This window comes from Diceros bicornis, chromosome 28 (assembly GCF_020826845.1).
Source record: "Diceros bicornis minor isolate mBicDic1 chromosome 28, mDicBic1.mat.cur, whole genome shotgun sequence".
Lineage (NCBI taxonomy): Eukaryota > Metazoa > Chordata > Mammalia > Perissodactyla > Rhinocerotidae > Diceros > Diceros bicornis.
The window spans coordinates 40,314,001-40,328,724 of NC_080767.1; the positions used below are offsets into that span (position 1 = coordinate 40,314,001).

General features: G+C 45.9%; 1 protein-coding gene across 1 annotated transcript in view; it reads right to left on the minus strand.

Moving 5' to 3' along the window:
• Positions 1 to 14,378, minus strand: part of ABO (ABO, alpha 1-3-N-acetylgalactosaminyltransferase and alpha 1-3-galactosyltransferase) — a 31,683-nt gene extending 17,305 nt beyond the window's left edge. Inside the window, exon 1 of the mRNA XM_058524405.1 lies at positions 14,298 to 14,378. Coding sequence (XP_058380388.1) covers positions 14,298 to 14,310 — 13 coding nt within the window. The 5' untranslated portion in view covers positions 14,311 to 14,378. The remainder of the gene's footprint in view (positions 1 to 14,297) is intronic.
• Between the last annotated feature and the right edge of the window lie 346 nt (positions 14,379 to 14,724).

The window sequence follows — 14,724 nt, forward strand, 5'->3', positions numbered from 1 at the left end:
CTCTGATACTTGTGTAAGAAGATCAGAAAAAAGGAAAGCGCAAATAAACAGCATTAGAAATAAGAAGATATATTGGGCCGGCCCCATGGCTTAACAGTTAAGTGCGCGCGCTCCGCTACTGGCGGCCCGGGTTCGGATCCTGGGCGCGCACCGATGCACCGCTTCTCCGGCCATGCTGAGACCATGTCCCACATACAGCAACTAGAAGGCTGTGCAACTATGATATACAGCTATCTACTGGGGCTTTGGGGGGAAAAATAAAATAAATAAAAATGAAAAAAAAAGAAATAAGAAGATATAATTTTAGATATAGAGATTTAAAGTTATTTCAGAATTGCAATGCCATTCTTTTTGCCAACAAATTTGAAAATCAATATGAAATAGAAGATTTTCCAAGAAAATATAAACGATCAAAATTGACTGAAGAAGTAGAAACTTGAAAATTACAATAGAAGAAACTGTATGTACCATGGAAGGAAACAGAAAAGCCCATCAAACATTTACCGCTGTTGGGGAAGAGGGAGAATCCCCCTCCACCCTTTCTCTTAAGGTTCTTATGGCTGGTCAAATAATTTAAAAAGTCAGGTTAGCAGGAGAAAATCAAACAAAGTTTAATAACACGTATACATGGGAGAAACTCAGGAAAAACTGAGTAACTCGCCAAAATGGAGGAGCTTCTCATCTTAAATACTATCTCCAGGTAAAGACAAAGGAGGATGTTGGGGGTGGGGGTTTGGGATTTCAGAGGGGAGGAAGGCAATTCACATGGACATGGAAAACTAATGTTTGAGAATGGGGCCCAAGAGACAGAATTTTGATAAGATGGGCTTGTTGGTGCCTTTCTTATCACACCTGTTTTACATTATACTGTAGTTATCTCATGGTATTAGCTCCTTCCTGGAACAGGCCTTCTATCTTAAATTCTTTTAGGCAGTTAGGTAGAAGGCCAAAGTTTCTTTCAGAGTCTTTTGTTCTGAAAAATAATCAAGGCAGGAGCCCACCTGGTGGCATAGTGGTTAAGTTCATGTGCTCTGCTTCAGTGGCCTGGGGTTCACCAGTTGGGATCCTGGGCAGGGACCTACACAACACTTATCAAGCCATGCCGTGGCAGGCATCCCACATATAAAGTAGAGGAAGATTGGCACGGATGTTAGCCTAGGGCCAATCTTCCTCATCAAAAAGAGGAGGGTTGGCAACAGATGTTAGCTCAAGGCTAATCTTCCTCACCAAAAAAATAATAATAACAATCAAGGCAAAGAGAAATATTTTGGAGTGACCAATTCTGATCCCCCACACTGCCATAAATTACACTAAGTTCCACAGATTTTATGAGTAAAAACAAAGTTCAAGATTATTCATATATCCCAGAACATAGAAAATAATGAGGAGGGGGCTGGCCCAGTGGCGCAGTGGTTAAATCCGCACGCTCTGCTGTGGTGGCCCGAGGGTTAGCAGGTTCGAATCCCCAGCGTGCTCACTGACGCACAACTTGTCAAGCCATGCTGTGGGGGCGTCCCATATAAAGTAGAGGAAGATGAGCACGGATGTTAGCCCAGGGCCAATCTTCCTCGGCAAAAGGAGGAGGATTGGCGTCAGATGTTAGCTCAGACTGATCTTCCTCACACACACACAAAAAAATGGATAGCTAAATATTGCTTCATGGGAACCTATGATATTATGTTGGTAAATGTCATCAACATAGGTGTTTTAAAATTATATAACATTACTAAAATTCCGATCTGTCCTGGTTATCAGTCATAATTCTGGTTATTATTTTAAAATGTTGTATGTCACAGAATTAACCAAATTTCTTTGTCAGTTGCCATTTTGGGGTCTTGTTCGCAGACAGTTGTTTTACTCTGATGCTTTTGCAAAATATGTTTCATCTTCAGAGAAATTCATGGAAAGGACTCTGACACTCTAGAATACAGGTTTCTGGTAAACTTTCAGATTATAAAACTGAACGGGGTAAGAAGTTACAGAATTCTAACTGAGAAACGGATGACTTTGTGAAACTGCTAACAGAAGATCAAGAATTGCTATCATGGGACTAAATGAACTGATAAAGATAATTATAGCTTATGTAACTTTTTGTTTAAAATATTGCTGATTTTTTTAATGTTTTGTTTTTTCAGGTTTAAGGAAAAGTTTTTTCTTTTCTCTTAGGGAATCATGACATATAGCAATTTGTAAGCAGAATTGAAGCATTTATTTTTTTCTCCCTACCTGATCTCTCCAGAATTTGGAAAGTCTTAGTAAGTGAACATTCTTACTTCATGGCAATATAATTGTTTGCATACGTTCAAAAAAATCTGTTCACCTTATAACAGGACACAATTGGAAACATTAGTTATATTACCAAAGCTTTGCCTGGAGCATCATATTTAAAAATATATATACAGGCTTGGATATGACCAGACAGCTTTTGAGGAATAAAGATTGGATTTTATGGTATAAATCCACTTGGAAATATTGGCCTGGTACCTTATTTACAGCATTCCCACATAGCAACCTTATGGATAAGTAAGGAAGGTCACTTATCTGGCAGGTGCCTGGAACCGCAATATTTTGGAGAACCACAAAAGAAGAGAGGAATTCACCCAAATCTGTAGGTATGACAGGAAAGTCTGATGATGAGTCCTTGGCTTGGCTTTCCTGACCTCGAGAGGCCTTTAAAGTTCAATCTGAGGGCCTGCCCCGTGGCTTAGTGGTTAAGTGAGCGCGCTCCACTGCTGGCGACCCAGGTTCGGATCCTGGGCTCGCACCGACGCGCTGCTTCTCTGGCCATGCTGAGGCCGCGTCCCACATACAGCAACTAGAAGGATGTGCAGCTATGACACACAACTATCTACTGGGGCTTTGGGGGAAAAAATAAATAAATAAAATCTAAAATAAATAAATAAATAAATAAATAAAAGTTCAATCTGAGATTCCTTATAAAAAGTTCCAGCAAAGCAGATTTAAAAGAGCCTCCATAATCAATTGCTATTCTTGCTGTACTTATGTAAATAATTGGGCCAAGTTTATTAAAACTAGACTTTTTTTACAAACCAATGAGTCTTAATTTGACTATCTTTGGTAAAAATGAGGGTGATTTTAGAAAGAAAAATTATGTTTCAATAGAAACTACAATACATATTTGTGGATGTTGGATTCTGGTTCTGTTAATTGTCTTTGAGGTTTTTATCTGTTTACTGGGCTGGATCATGAATTCTTCTAGTCTCCTGAAATATCTGGCTACAAATCTCCAAACTAACATTTTCCATTTTTTCCATCATTTTCATTTGGAATACTTGGGAACTGAATCTGCCCTTTTCCCTGAAGCCTTACAAACTGAAGCTGGAGGACTTGATATAAACTTAAGAGAGATTCATGTCTGTTACTATGTAAGCCACTCAGAAAGATACCTGAATACCCGATGACATCATCAGAGACATTTCAAACTGCAAAAGATGCTTTGAGTCTGACACCTAGAAATCTTTTTGACTGGCTGCCCCCTGTCCTCAGAAACTGGTTTATTATTTGCTCCAACCATTAACTTTGTTTTTTTCTTTTTGTTTCTCTAAAAATGCTTCTTATTAAATACCTGGTTACTTGCTTACACAATATAGGCCTAACTTTGGGAGCCCACCTACATCATCGCCTTACTAAGAGACTGATTCAATGAAATAAAACAACCTATGTCCCTTATCAGCAGGTATCCACAGAGGTACCAGGTTCAGACTGGTTTTCAGGACTGTTTTCTTGGATTTCCCAAGGGATTAAGTCTATTTTTCAGGGACTGTTAAAATTTGGGTTGTCTATTCTTCTTATCCTTCTGGTCAGATACTTATGTATCTTTAGATGTTGTTCCAAAACTGTTAAACAAGGTACAAAAGTTCTAATAATACAAAATGCCAACCTGAAGCTGGGAACAAAAAAATATTTCCAAATGAGTGCTAAACAGTCTCATTCCTCTAACCCAGATCTATGCCCCAATTCAGCATGAAGTAGCTAGATCGATTGTTGCCCCTAATGCCTCAAGATTGAGGAATGAACATAAAATAGGGGGGGAATTGATCCTGGCCTTGATATCAGTTCCCCTATGTTGAATCCAGCATATATGGGGTTAAAAACCAAAAAGCACTTATTCCCCTTCCCTGCTTCTTTAGGGTCCATTCACATGTAGATATTGGTTGTTTTAGCCTCTGTATCCCTGAATTCCACAAGGCAAATGGAGGTAATAAATTGTTACACACTGAAGTTCTGGCTAGTTACCAGTTCTTGAGGTTTGTTACAGGGAAACTGATATCAAGAAGCTAAAGCTTCTCAGACCTCAACTCCTTGGTTTCCTGGCCCGAGAATCCACCATCCACCATGGAGACAGAGACTGGTTGAAGGACACCCACCTGCAATTCCCTTATCTCGCCATCCTCCTCCCTGCCAGCAGCCTCACAAGGCCAAATGCAGGCTGATGGGAAAGCACTGACTGGCAAGGCCACAGGCTCCCCCTCCCTACAAGCAGCCACATTCCTCACCACCTTTAAAACCCCTTGCCTCCCATCTCTCAGGGAGACGGGACAAATTTGAGAGCTCTTGTCTCCCGGCTGACATCACCTGAAATAAAAACTTTTTCCTTGCCATAAGCCTGGCGTTCCAGTTTTTATTTGGCCCCTCTTGTGTGGCAGGTAAAGAACCTGGGTATGTATCTGGTAACACCAGTGTGAGGGCTTATGATGCCAAACCAGCACAGGTCATATCCTTTGACTAAAAAACAGTAAATCTAGAAAGGAACAATTAAAGGATTGCAACAACAAATAAACAAAATGAACCACACCAAAAAAAGGAAAAAAATTACTCTTCTAAATAACTTTGGGTCAAAGAGGAAACACAACCAGACTAGTTACAAATAAGTGACAATGACAACACTGGACACAGAAGCTTGAGGGGTGGCCCAGGACACCAAGCCCCTTCTCCATGGTGCAATGACATAGTGACACCATGGGAAGTAGTCATGCCTGAGGAGGTCGCAGGAGTAGGCCACACTGCGGGACCACCCGGAGAATGGTACAGACCCCCTGAGTGGATGTCTTGTGTGGAAATACAGAGGGAACCCAAAGAAGAGTGGTTTGGGGGACGGTATAAATCCAAACCTTCAGGCAGGAGAACTTCTGGGGACCAGCCAACCTGTGTACACATTTCTACCACCTTGCCAGCATTGCTGAATGGAGGAAACCAAGAAGAGGGCCAAGGAGAAGATCCCACTCCTGTGCCCTAAATGAGCTGGCCTGGGATGACCTAGATCCAGACCGCAGATTGGTCTCCCTGTTTACCATGACCCCGAGAGCCGGACAGGTCTCAAAGGGGAATGAAAAGAGAAAGTCAACAGGGCTATTAGAAAGGAAAAAATGAAAGTATTATTATTATTAACCACTGATGTGATTATCTATCTAGAAATTTCAAGAGAAGTAATTGGGAAAAAAAAACCCGGCTAAGACTTATAAAAGATTTTAATAATTTAGCCAGATGCATGATATATAAGCTGTACAATGATAACAGCTTTCTTATACACTATATGCCAGCAATAACTAATTAGCAAATGTAATAGCAGGAATCAGCTAACTACAGCCTGTGGGCCAAATCTGTTTCCCTGCTTGTTTTTTGACATAAATTCTTATTTGAACGCAGCTGTACTCGCTTGTTTGTGGATTGTTTATGGGCTGCATGGCACTATAGTGGCAGAGTTGAATAACTGTGACAGGGACTGCATGACCCACAAGCCCTAGAACATTTCCTATTTGGCCCTTCACAGAAAACGTTTGCTGACTCCTGGTAATAGGAATAAAACAAACATTCACAATAGCCATAAAAACCATTAAATGCCTAGAAATGAACTTACTAACCATATGCAATGTGTATAAAAGAAAACTAGGAGGTTCTGCTTTTAGTCATGGAGGAGAAGCTCATAGCTGACCCACTCTTCTGCATTTAATAACTGTAAACTTTTGGCCAAAAGAAAAAAAGAAAAATAAACGCATCCAGGTTGGAAAGGAAAAAGCAGATTTGTCTTTATTCCCATACAACATGTTCATCCACGTAGAAAATCTAAGGGAATCTACAAAAAAGTCTGCTTGAACTAATAAGTGAGTTGGTGAGTTTAGCAAAGCTGCAGGAGACAAGATCAATATACAAAAATCAATTGTTATTTCTCTGTACTAACAACCAACAAACAGAAATAGAAATTAATAAAACAACACCATCTAGAATAGTACAAAAAGTATGAAATACTTTGTCAAATAACTCTAACCAAAAAATGTGCAAAACCTGTTCAGGGAAAACTATAAGACATTGCTAAGAGAAATGAAAACAGGCTTTAAAAATGGTGAGATCTACCATGATTGTGGATCAGAAGACTTAATATCATTCAGATGTCAAACCTCCCCAAGTTAATTTATAGATTCAGTATAATTTTAATCAAAATCCCAGCAGGTTTTTTTGGAGAAATTGACAAACTGAGCTCTAAAATTCATATGGAAATGCTAAGGACCTATAGTAGCCAAAATAACTTTGAAAAATATAAATAAATTTGAAAGACTACCTAATTTTAAGTCCTGTCCTATTAGAAAGTCAGCGAAATCAAGGAAGACAAACCAACCAATGGGACAGAGCAGAGTCCAGAAATAGACACACACACACAATCGATTAATTTTTTGACAAAGCACAAAAGCAATTCAGTGGAGAGAGAAGAGTCTCTTCAGCAATGACGCCCGAAGAATTGGCTAGCCACACACAAAAATAATGAACTTCTTTTCATACATAAAAATTAACTGAAATGAGTCAAACAAAAATAAAAGAGCTAAAACTATAAAACATTTAGAAGAAAACAGAATACAACTTTTATGGCCTTGGATTAGGCAAAGATTTCTTAGATACAACACCAAAAGCAATATTCACAAAAGAAAAAATTCATAAATTGGACTTGATCAAAATTAATAACTTCTGTTCTTTGAATGACACAATTAAGAGAATAAAAAGAGAAGCCAGGCTAGGAAAAAATTATTTCCAAATCACATATCTAACAAAGGAGCTGTATCTCAAAACTCACTTACACGAAAACAAACTCCACCAAAAAAAAAAAAATATATATATATATATATATATATGCAGAAGATTTGAACACATACTTCACTAAAGAAGATATGAAGATGGTAAAAAAGTTCACAGAAAATGTCCAACATCATTAGTCATTAGGGAAATGTACATTAAAATCACAATCAGATACCATTACATATCTACTAGAATTAAAAAGACTGACCATGTCAAATGTTGGTGAGGATGTGGAGCAACCAGAACTCTCACACGCTTGTGGTGGGAATGTAGGATTGTACAACCACTTCGAAAAACAGTTTGGCATTTCCTACCATACGACCCAGTCATTCCCAGAGAAACAGAAGCATGTCCACGTGAAGACTTGTACACACATGTTCACAGCCGCTTTGTCGTAGCCAAAAACTGGAAACAACCCAAATATGCCTCAACAGATGAATGGATAAACAAATTGAGGTGTGTCTAAACAGCAGCAAAAAGAATGAACTATGGATACACTCAACAGCATAGAGGAATCTCAAAATAATTACGTACGATTCCTTTTGTATGAAACTCTAGAGTGCAAACTAGTCTGTGGTGACCAAAAGCAGACCAACGGTGGCCCTGTACGGCACGGGTGGAGGAGGGTGGGATGGACTGCAGAAGGGCGGGAGGAAACTTTTGGAGGTGGTGGATATGTTCATCTTGATTGTGGCAATGGCTTCACGGCTGTACACAAATGTTAAAATATATCCAACAATATACATTAACTATGTGTAGTTTATTGTATGTCAATTACTCCTGAAGCTGCTTAGAGAAAAAAAGCCACAGTGAGATACGTCTTCTCACCATGAGACGGCGATAGTAGCAAGAGCGTGACTAGACGCTCTCCAGGGGAGACTGAGGAGTGGGCGCTCAAACCTTGGTGTGGAGCATGCGTTCTTGGGGCAGAGGCAGAAGTAGGGAGGGGGAGGGAGCGATATCATCCCTAAGAAGGTGACAATTGGGGGTGTGAAAAAAAATCTTAGATATTAACAATTTGTGGGCTTCCAAAGCTTAACCCTACTCAACAAAGTCTTATGCCTTAGTATTTAATATTTCTCTTTTGAGACGATTTAAATTCAGTCTAATTTTTCTCCTTACTGTGCCATAATTGGCGGGGGAGGAAAGCTGAGAAACACTGCTGTAGGGAGTAGAAAAGGATAGAACTCCCTATGAAGGGGATCTGGCAGTATCTACCCAGAGCCAGACTCACTTAGCACCTGACCCGGCAAACCCACTTCTGGGATCTACACTGCAGACACCTGCCCACGTGTGAAATGACAGATGGAGAAGGCTGGTCACAAAGGCTTTGTTTGTAAGAGAAAAGACTGGAAACAATGCTGGTATTCACCAATAGGGGGCTGATTCACTCGAGGGTGGTGTCCAGCACAGGGGTGGTCTGCTGCTGTGAAAAAAGACTGGGGCCACTCTTGGGACACATGGGTTATGTTTAAAGCAAAGTCCAGAACAGTACAAATAATATTCTACCTTTTGTATGAGAAAGGAGGTGAGAGGATATTTAATCATTTTTGCTTATATTTACATAATAAACCTAAAAGTCTGCACTAGAAATGAATAAAAATGGTTATCTCTGGGAGCTGGGACTGTGAAAGAGGCCGGCAGGGACTGAGTGGAAGTGATGCTTCTCAGTGTATAACTGGAAGCATCCTTTTTATTTTTGAACCACATAAGTGTACTACCTATTCAAAAATAATAAAATTAAATAAAAATATAAATAAACCAGAATAAAATATAGAGAGATATTTTTAAATCTTGAACAGGGGACAGCCTTTCTAAGTTTGACAAAAGATTTTGTTTTTAAAGGATGTTTTTAAGCCCCAAATGAAGACAAATAAATACGACCCAACAAAGATGAAAATTTTATGCATGGTTAAAAAAAAAAACACAAAAAAATGAAAAGAAACAAATTGGAAAAAAAAAGGTTTGCAACTTATATCACGGAAAGCCCTAATTCCCTTAATAATGGCTCCTACAATATAATAAATAAGAGCAGCAGTTGAATTTTTTAAAAGGGCAACGGATATGAGGCAACAATTCATGTTAAAAGGCATTCAGCCTCATTATAGTAAGAGCAATGCAAATAAAGATTATACCGAGACGCCAGTGTCCACCTGTTAGACGAGCAGTGGGTGCTGGCCGAGCCCTGCCCAGGTAAGGTGCGTGCTGGACGAGGTGAGCAGGGAGGAAGGGCCGTGATCAGAGCAGGACGGAAACAAGAGGAATGCAACAGAGTGTCATGTCTATACTTCATTCACATTTTTCTTGTGACATCTCCCCCCCCAGCTCCCTCCCAGTTCTCACCTCCCCTTTAGAGAAAAACTTGAAAAACTCACCTATACCCATGCCCTCCACCCCTTCACCCATTCTTTCTTCACCATCCCTAACCAGCCTTTCACCTCACTGCTCCACGCCCCATGGAAGCTTCTCGGCAGCCCTAATCCAGTGTTCTCTGTCCTCGCTTCACTTGATCTGGCAGCCATGGCTGAACTCTGCTCTCTTTGGTCCATTTCCCTGGCCACACCTGCCTTTGCTCTCCCTCCTCCTAACACACAAATGTTGGAGGCTCCAGGCGTGGTCTCAGACTCTGCTGTAGCTACGCTCCCCGCCCAGGGGTCCTACCTTATACCGGAGCATTCAATACCGTATCTATGCTGCTGACCCCAGCTGTATCTCCAGCCTTTCCCTCTGTGGACCTCTGGACTTGGAAACCTGACCACTCACGGGCCTTCCCCACGGAAGGCACATCAACCTCATCAAGGCCAAACAGGACTCTAGGTCCCCATCACCACCCCTCAAGTGCGGCCCTCTTCCCATCTCATGACAGGGCACCACTGTGCATCGGAAGCTCAGAGGCACCTTTAATACTTCCTTTCCCTCCCACTCCAAGTCCAATTCACCAGCACACCACATCTGCTCTGCCTTCAAAATGTGTCCCCAGTGCAGCTGCAGTGGAATAAAAGTATGGCAATTCCTCAAAAATTAAACATAGAATTAACATATGACCCAGCAATTCTACATATGGCTATATACCCAAAAAAGGTAAAAGCAGAGACTCAAGCAGATATTGGCACACCTGTGTTCATAGCAGTATTATTCACAAGAGCCAAAAAGTGGAAGCAACCCAAGAGTCCATCAATGGATGAATGGATAAAGAAAAAATACACACAATGGAATATTATTCAGCCTTTAAGAAGATGGAAATTCCAAAACATGGTACAACATGGATGGACTTCAAGGACATTATGCCAAGTGAAATACGCCAGTCACAGAAGGACAATTCCTGTAGGATTCCACTCATATGAGGTCCCTAGAGGAGTCAAACCCACAGAGACAGGAAGTGAGATGGTGGTGCCAGGGGCTGGGGGAGGGGATGGGGTGAGTGTTTCATGGGGGCAGAGTTTCAGTTTGGGAAGATGAGAGTCCTGCAGACGGATGGTGGGGATGGCTGCACAGCGATGTGAATGTGCTTAATGCCACAGAACTGTGCACTTAAAAATGGTAAATTTTTTGTTATGTATATTTTACCAGAATAATAATTAAAAAAAAAAAGGATGGGCAGACAAATGGGATGGGCCTGGAGGCTCATGTCCTCTTCCTGAGGGGACTCAGTGGCCTGAGCTAGCTGATGGGAGCACAGGCTGAAGGTGGCCCCTGTCCAACAAGGCCGCTTCCTGACTGCAGGGTGCCCCCCTTGTTCCCATCTCCACCATGTGGGGCAGCTGGCGTCAGAAGTCAGCCTTCCGCTGATCCACCGGGCAGGGCGCTGAGAGCTGGGCTAGCTTGTGTCAACTCAACTATACCTGACTATTGTTCTGCTTGTAAGTTTCCCACTACCCTGTGTGGTATCCACCCGGCCCAGGGGGCACAGTTGGTATATTCTCACATTTCTCTTGTTCCCTCTCTGGACAGTGCCTGGCACACAGTAGGAGCTCAGCAGACAGCTGTGGGTCGAATCCTTTCAGCTCACGCCTTGTAGATCAGGGCTGGGGGTTGGTCTGGGTTCTGGAACTTTCCAGCTGACTTTTTGAGCCCCCCTACTTCTCGCACGCTTCTGAAACAGAGCGAGCTGACCCAGGTGAGCCCGCAAGTCCCATCAGCTCACTGTTTCGGTTGTCGACGTGCAAGGAGCTCAGGATGCAAAAGGTGTAAGGCAAGCACATCCTGGATCAGGAAGCGAGCCCAGGAAGGGAGGGAGCGCTGAGGCAGGCTGGACAGGGGCCAGCAGGCCAGACACACAGGGGAGAGAGGCAGGAGTGGCGCGGCAGGAGGGCAGGGTCAGGGGAAGGGACCGTGGAAACAGCGTCAGCAGGAACCCGCTGGGAGTCTGAGGATCCGGGGCGTGTGGGGGGAGCAGAGGCCACCCCCAGACAGAGCGGGGGCTGAAGCGCGAGGCCCTGGGGAGTGGTCTGGAAGGCACCCGGGCAGGACGGGAAATGGTGCCAAAGTGGTGTTTGACGGTGAGAAGTGAGCATGGGTGGGGGGTGGGGGTTCCGGCTGGGTCTGGAAGGAGGTTTCTAAGGCTGCACTTTCTTGGCAGGCTCCTAAAGGCTGCTCTGCATAGGAAAACACACACCCAAATGTGTCCCTGGGCTGCTGCTGACAGATGAGGTCAAAAGAACAGAGAACATTTGATTAGTTACTAATCAGGGAAGCAATTTAAAACAGCAATTTTTTTTTTTATATTCAAGATCCAAAGTTCCTCAGGCATTCTCTATGCCTCCCTGAATGTTTTCCCTGAAAACATCTGCTTAGTGTCAGGGGAGGGGGGGGGACTAAAGGGCTTTGCAGAGGAGAGCACAGGGGTAATCCTTGCAAGATGCGATGCATCATCACAGGAGGTCAGGCTGGGGAGGGACTTTCCTCGGAAGAAGGAACAGTTTTGCCCAAGGTCATGTAGAATTCACGGCAATGTTAGGGCCCAAACCCAGGTCCAGGGTGACCCCCTTCCCAGTTTGCGTTTGACCAATGGAGCCCCCAGGACACAGGACTAAAGTGCTAAAACCAGGGCGAGCCTAGGCAAACTGGGATGGATCAGTCACCCTACCAGGCCTTTGGAGCTGGGTTGTCACTGCCTGGTCTCTAAACAGAGGGGCACCTTTGGGGGGGGGCGGGATGGCCAAGTCTGTGGCTTCCAGCCTTGTCTCCTTTGGGACGCTTGGCATCAGAACCAACACACACCTCTGGCGGACCCTACCAACTCATAACTGTCCTTGGAGCCGTGGTCACCACCTTCCAGGGGATGAGGAAAGCCCGAGTCTCAGGGGCACACTGGGGGTGCTGTGCCCTCATGGGAGTGCCTGGGTTCTGTTCACTGTTTCTCGTGCCTGGTGGGTTGTGAGGTTCGGCTGGCTCTGTGAGTCAATAGCCTTTCCCACCACTCACCACTCACCACCCACGACCCACGCAAGGGCCTCTCTGTTTCCGTCATGAAGAGCAGATGCTCAGAGCACAGGAATTTAGGAAACCAGGGCAAAACTGAACCAAAAACACCCCCAGCACCTTCCTCCCAGCCTGTTTGGGGACAAGATTTCTTCAGAGAGCCCTGCCCCAGGCCCAGCCCAAGCCAGGCCAGTCTGGTGGCCTGCTGTCAAGGAAAGAGAATTTTGATGACTAAACATCAGAAAAAGAAGTGGCCACTGCCTCTGGTTCTCTCTTCCAGGGAGACCTGTGCCCTCCGCCGGGCACCCAGTGGCTCCCCGGTGCCTGGGTCCTGCCCGGGCTGCCTCCCTGAAGGACCACCGAATCCCCTTTCCCCTCTGCCACCTCCTCACAGGCTCTGGCAGGGCCCCCAGAGCCAGGCCCTGTCCCAGGAGCCAGGAGAGAAAGGAGAGAGGAATCTATTCTGTTGTTGCCTCACTAGACCCGCCTGGCCACTTCCTCCTGCTCTCAGGGGGGTGGGCTGAGCAGAGGACGGGAAAAGCCTGGAGCCCCCAGAAGCTCCTGCCTTCCTTCTCCGGTCGAGGAAGGCCAGACTCCAGGGGCTGAGGTTGACCCCAGCTGTGGGTGGTGCCCAGGGAGTCAGGCCCACAGAGCCAGGTTCACATCTGTTAAGCTGGGCACACACTTCAGACTGCTGTTCTAGAAGGTTCATTGAGGCCACACTGCATGTCAGGCCCACAGATGAGAAGGCGAATAAGCAGTGCCTGGTCCTGCGCGCAGGAGATACACGCAAGCGAGGGCCCCATCTTTACCAGCTGGGTCACTCTGAGGAGGGGCAGCTGGCTGCGGCGTGGCCCTGGGCAGGAACTCTGAGCAGGCTGACCAGCCACTCCGCCATTCTGCTGTGCACACTGCAGGCCTTACTGCACTGGGCCCTCCGCGGAAAGGGGCCCATTAATGCCCCTTCTGTGCAGGTTCTGTGGCCTCCAGACGCCGGGCACTCCACTTGCCTGCAGAGCTCCACAGCCTGTCTCGTTCCCTCCCCTCCTCTCTCCCTTCCTCCCCTCTGCCCTCCAACCCCAGCCTCACAGTGTGACCTTGGGCCAGCTACCAGGCAGGATTGATGACATCCGGGACCCAGCCAGTGTCCACAGGAGACTCCTTTCCACTTGGCTCACTTCCTCTTTCCCTCCCTTCTTCCTCCCTGACCCCTGAAACCCCACAGCAGGTGCCCTGGGTCCCCACTTCCTCCAGGCATTGGCTGTGTCAAAGCTCTCCTGAGGGGCCCCGGACCCTCTCTAGCACAGGCAGGCTTCATAACAGGAGGAAATCTCCTCATTGACCACTGGCTCTGCCCTCTGGGGCCCAGACAAGCAGAGAAAAGAAAAGAGCGAGGCCGGGAGAGGGGACGGGGGAGGTGCTTCCACCTGCAGGAGGGCTGGGCAGGAGGGCTGGGCAGGAGGACTGGGCAGGAGGGCTGCGCAGGCAGCTTTACAGGTCAAGCCAGAACACCTCCCCCAAGGGTCTGCCCTCCACACTAACACCGCCCTGGCCACATCCTGTCTGTCTTACTTCCCTGGGCGCCATCATCCCTGCCCAAGACCACCGCCCACATGCACACAAACACAGCTCCCCAGACCCTCTCTGCTCCCATTCCGCCCAGCTGTCCTCACCAAGGCTGGCTCTGGACCTCTGGCTCCAGTGCAGTGGGGAAGCCCCAGCCAGATGGTCAGATGGCCGTGGAGATACCCACAGCCCCATTCCTGGAGCCCTTGTCCCTCCCTGCTCACCTCTGGGGTCCATGGCTCCTCCGAGGACCCACAGGACAGGTGCCTGGAGGCAGAGGCCAGGGGTAGAGGTGGAGGTCAGCTTGGCAGAAGCTAAGCACAGCTCAGACCTCAGGATCAGAGCCAGGTAAATGCCCGGCCCCTGCCTAAGCCCCACCCCACCTTTCCCTTCTGGGTGGGAGGAGTCTCAGCAGGCTTCTGATTTGCCCACATCTGGCAGGGCAGCCAGCCAGCTCAGTTCGATGAGAGAAACCAGCCTTTTCAGCTCAGTGCCCGAGGCCAGCCGTCCCAGCCAGCGCGGGGGCAGTGTTTTACCCACATGTCAGATCGTGGAGGGGTCAGTTGGTGGCTTCTCCATGCTCTCAGGACAAGCCCTGCCCTGGTTACGGCCCCCAGGCCCTGGGGGGTTTGCCCCCTGTTCATGTCTCCA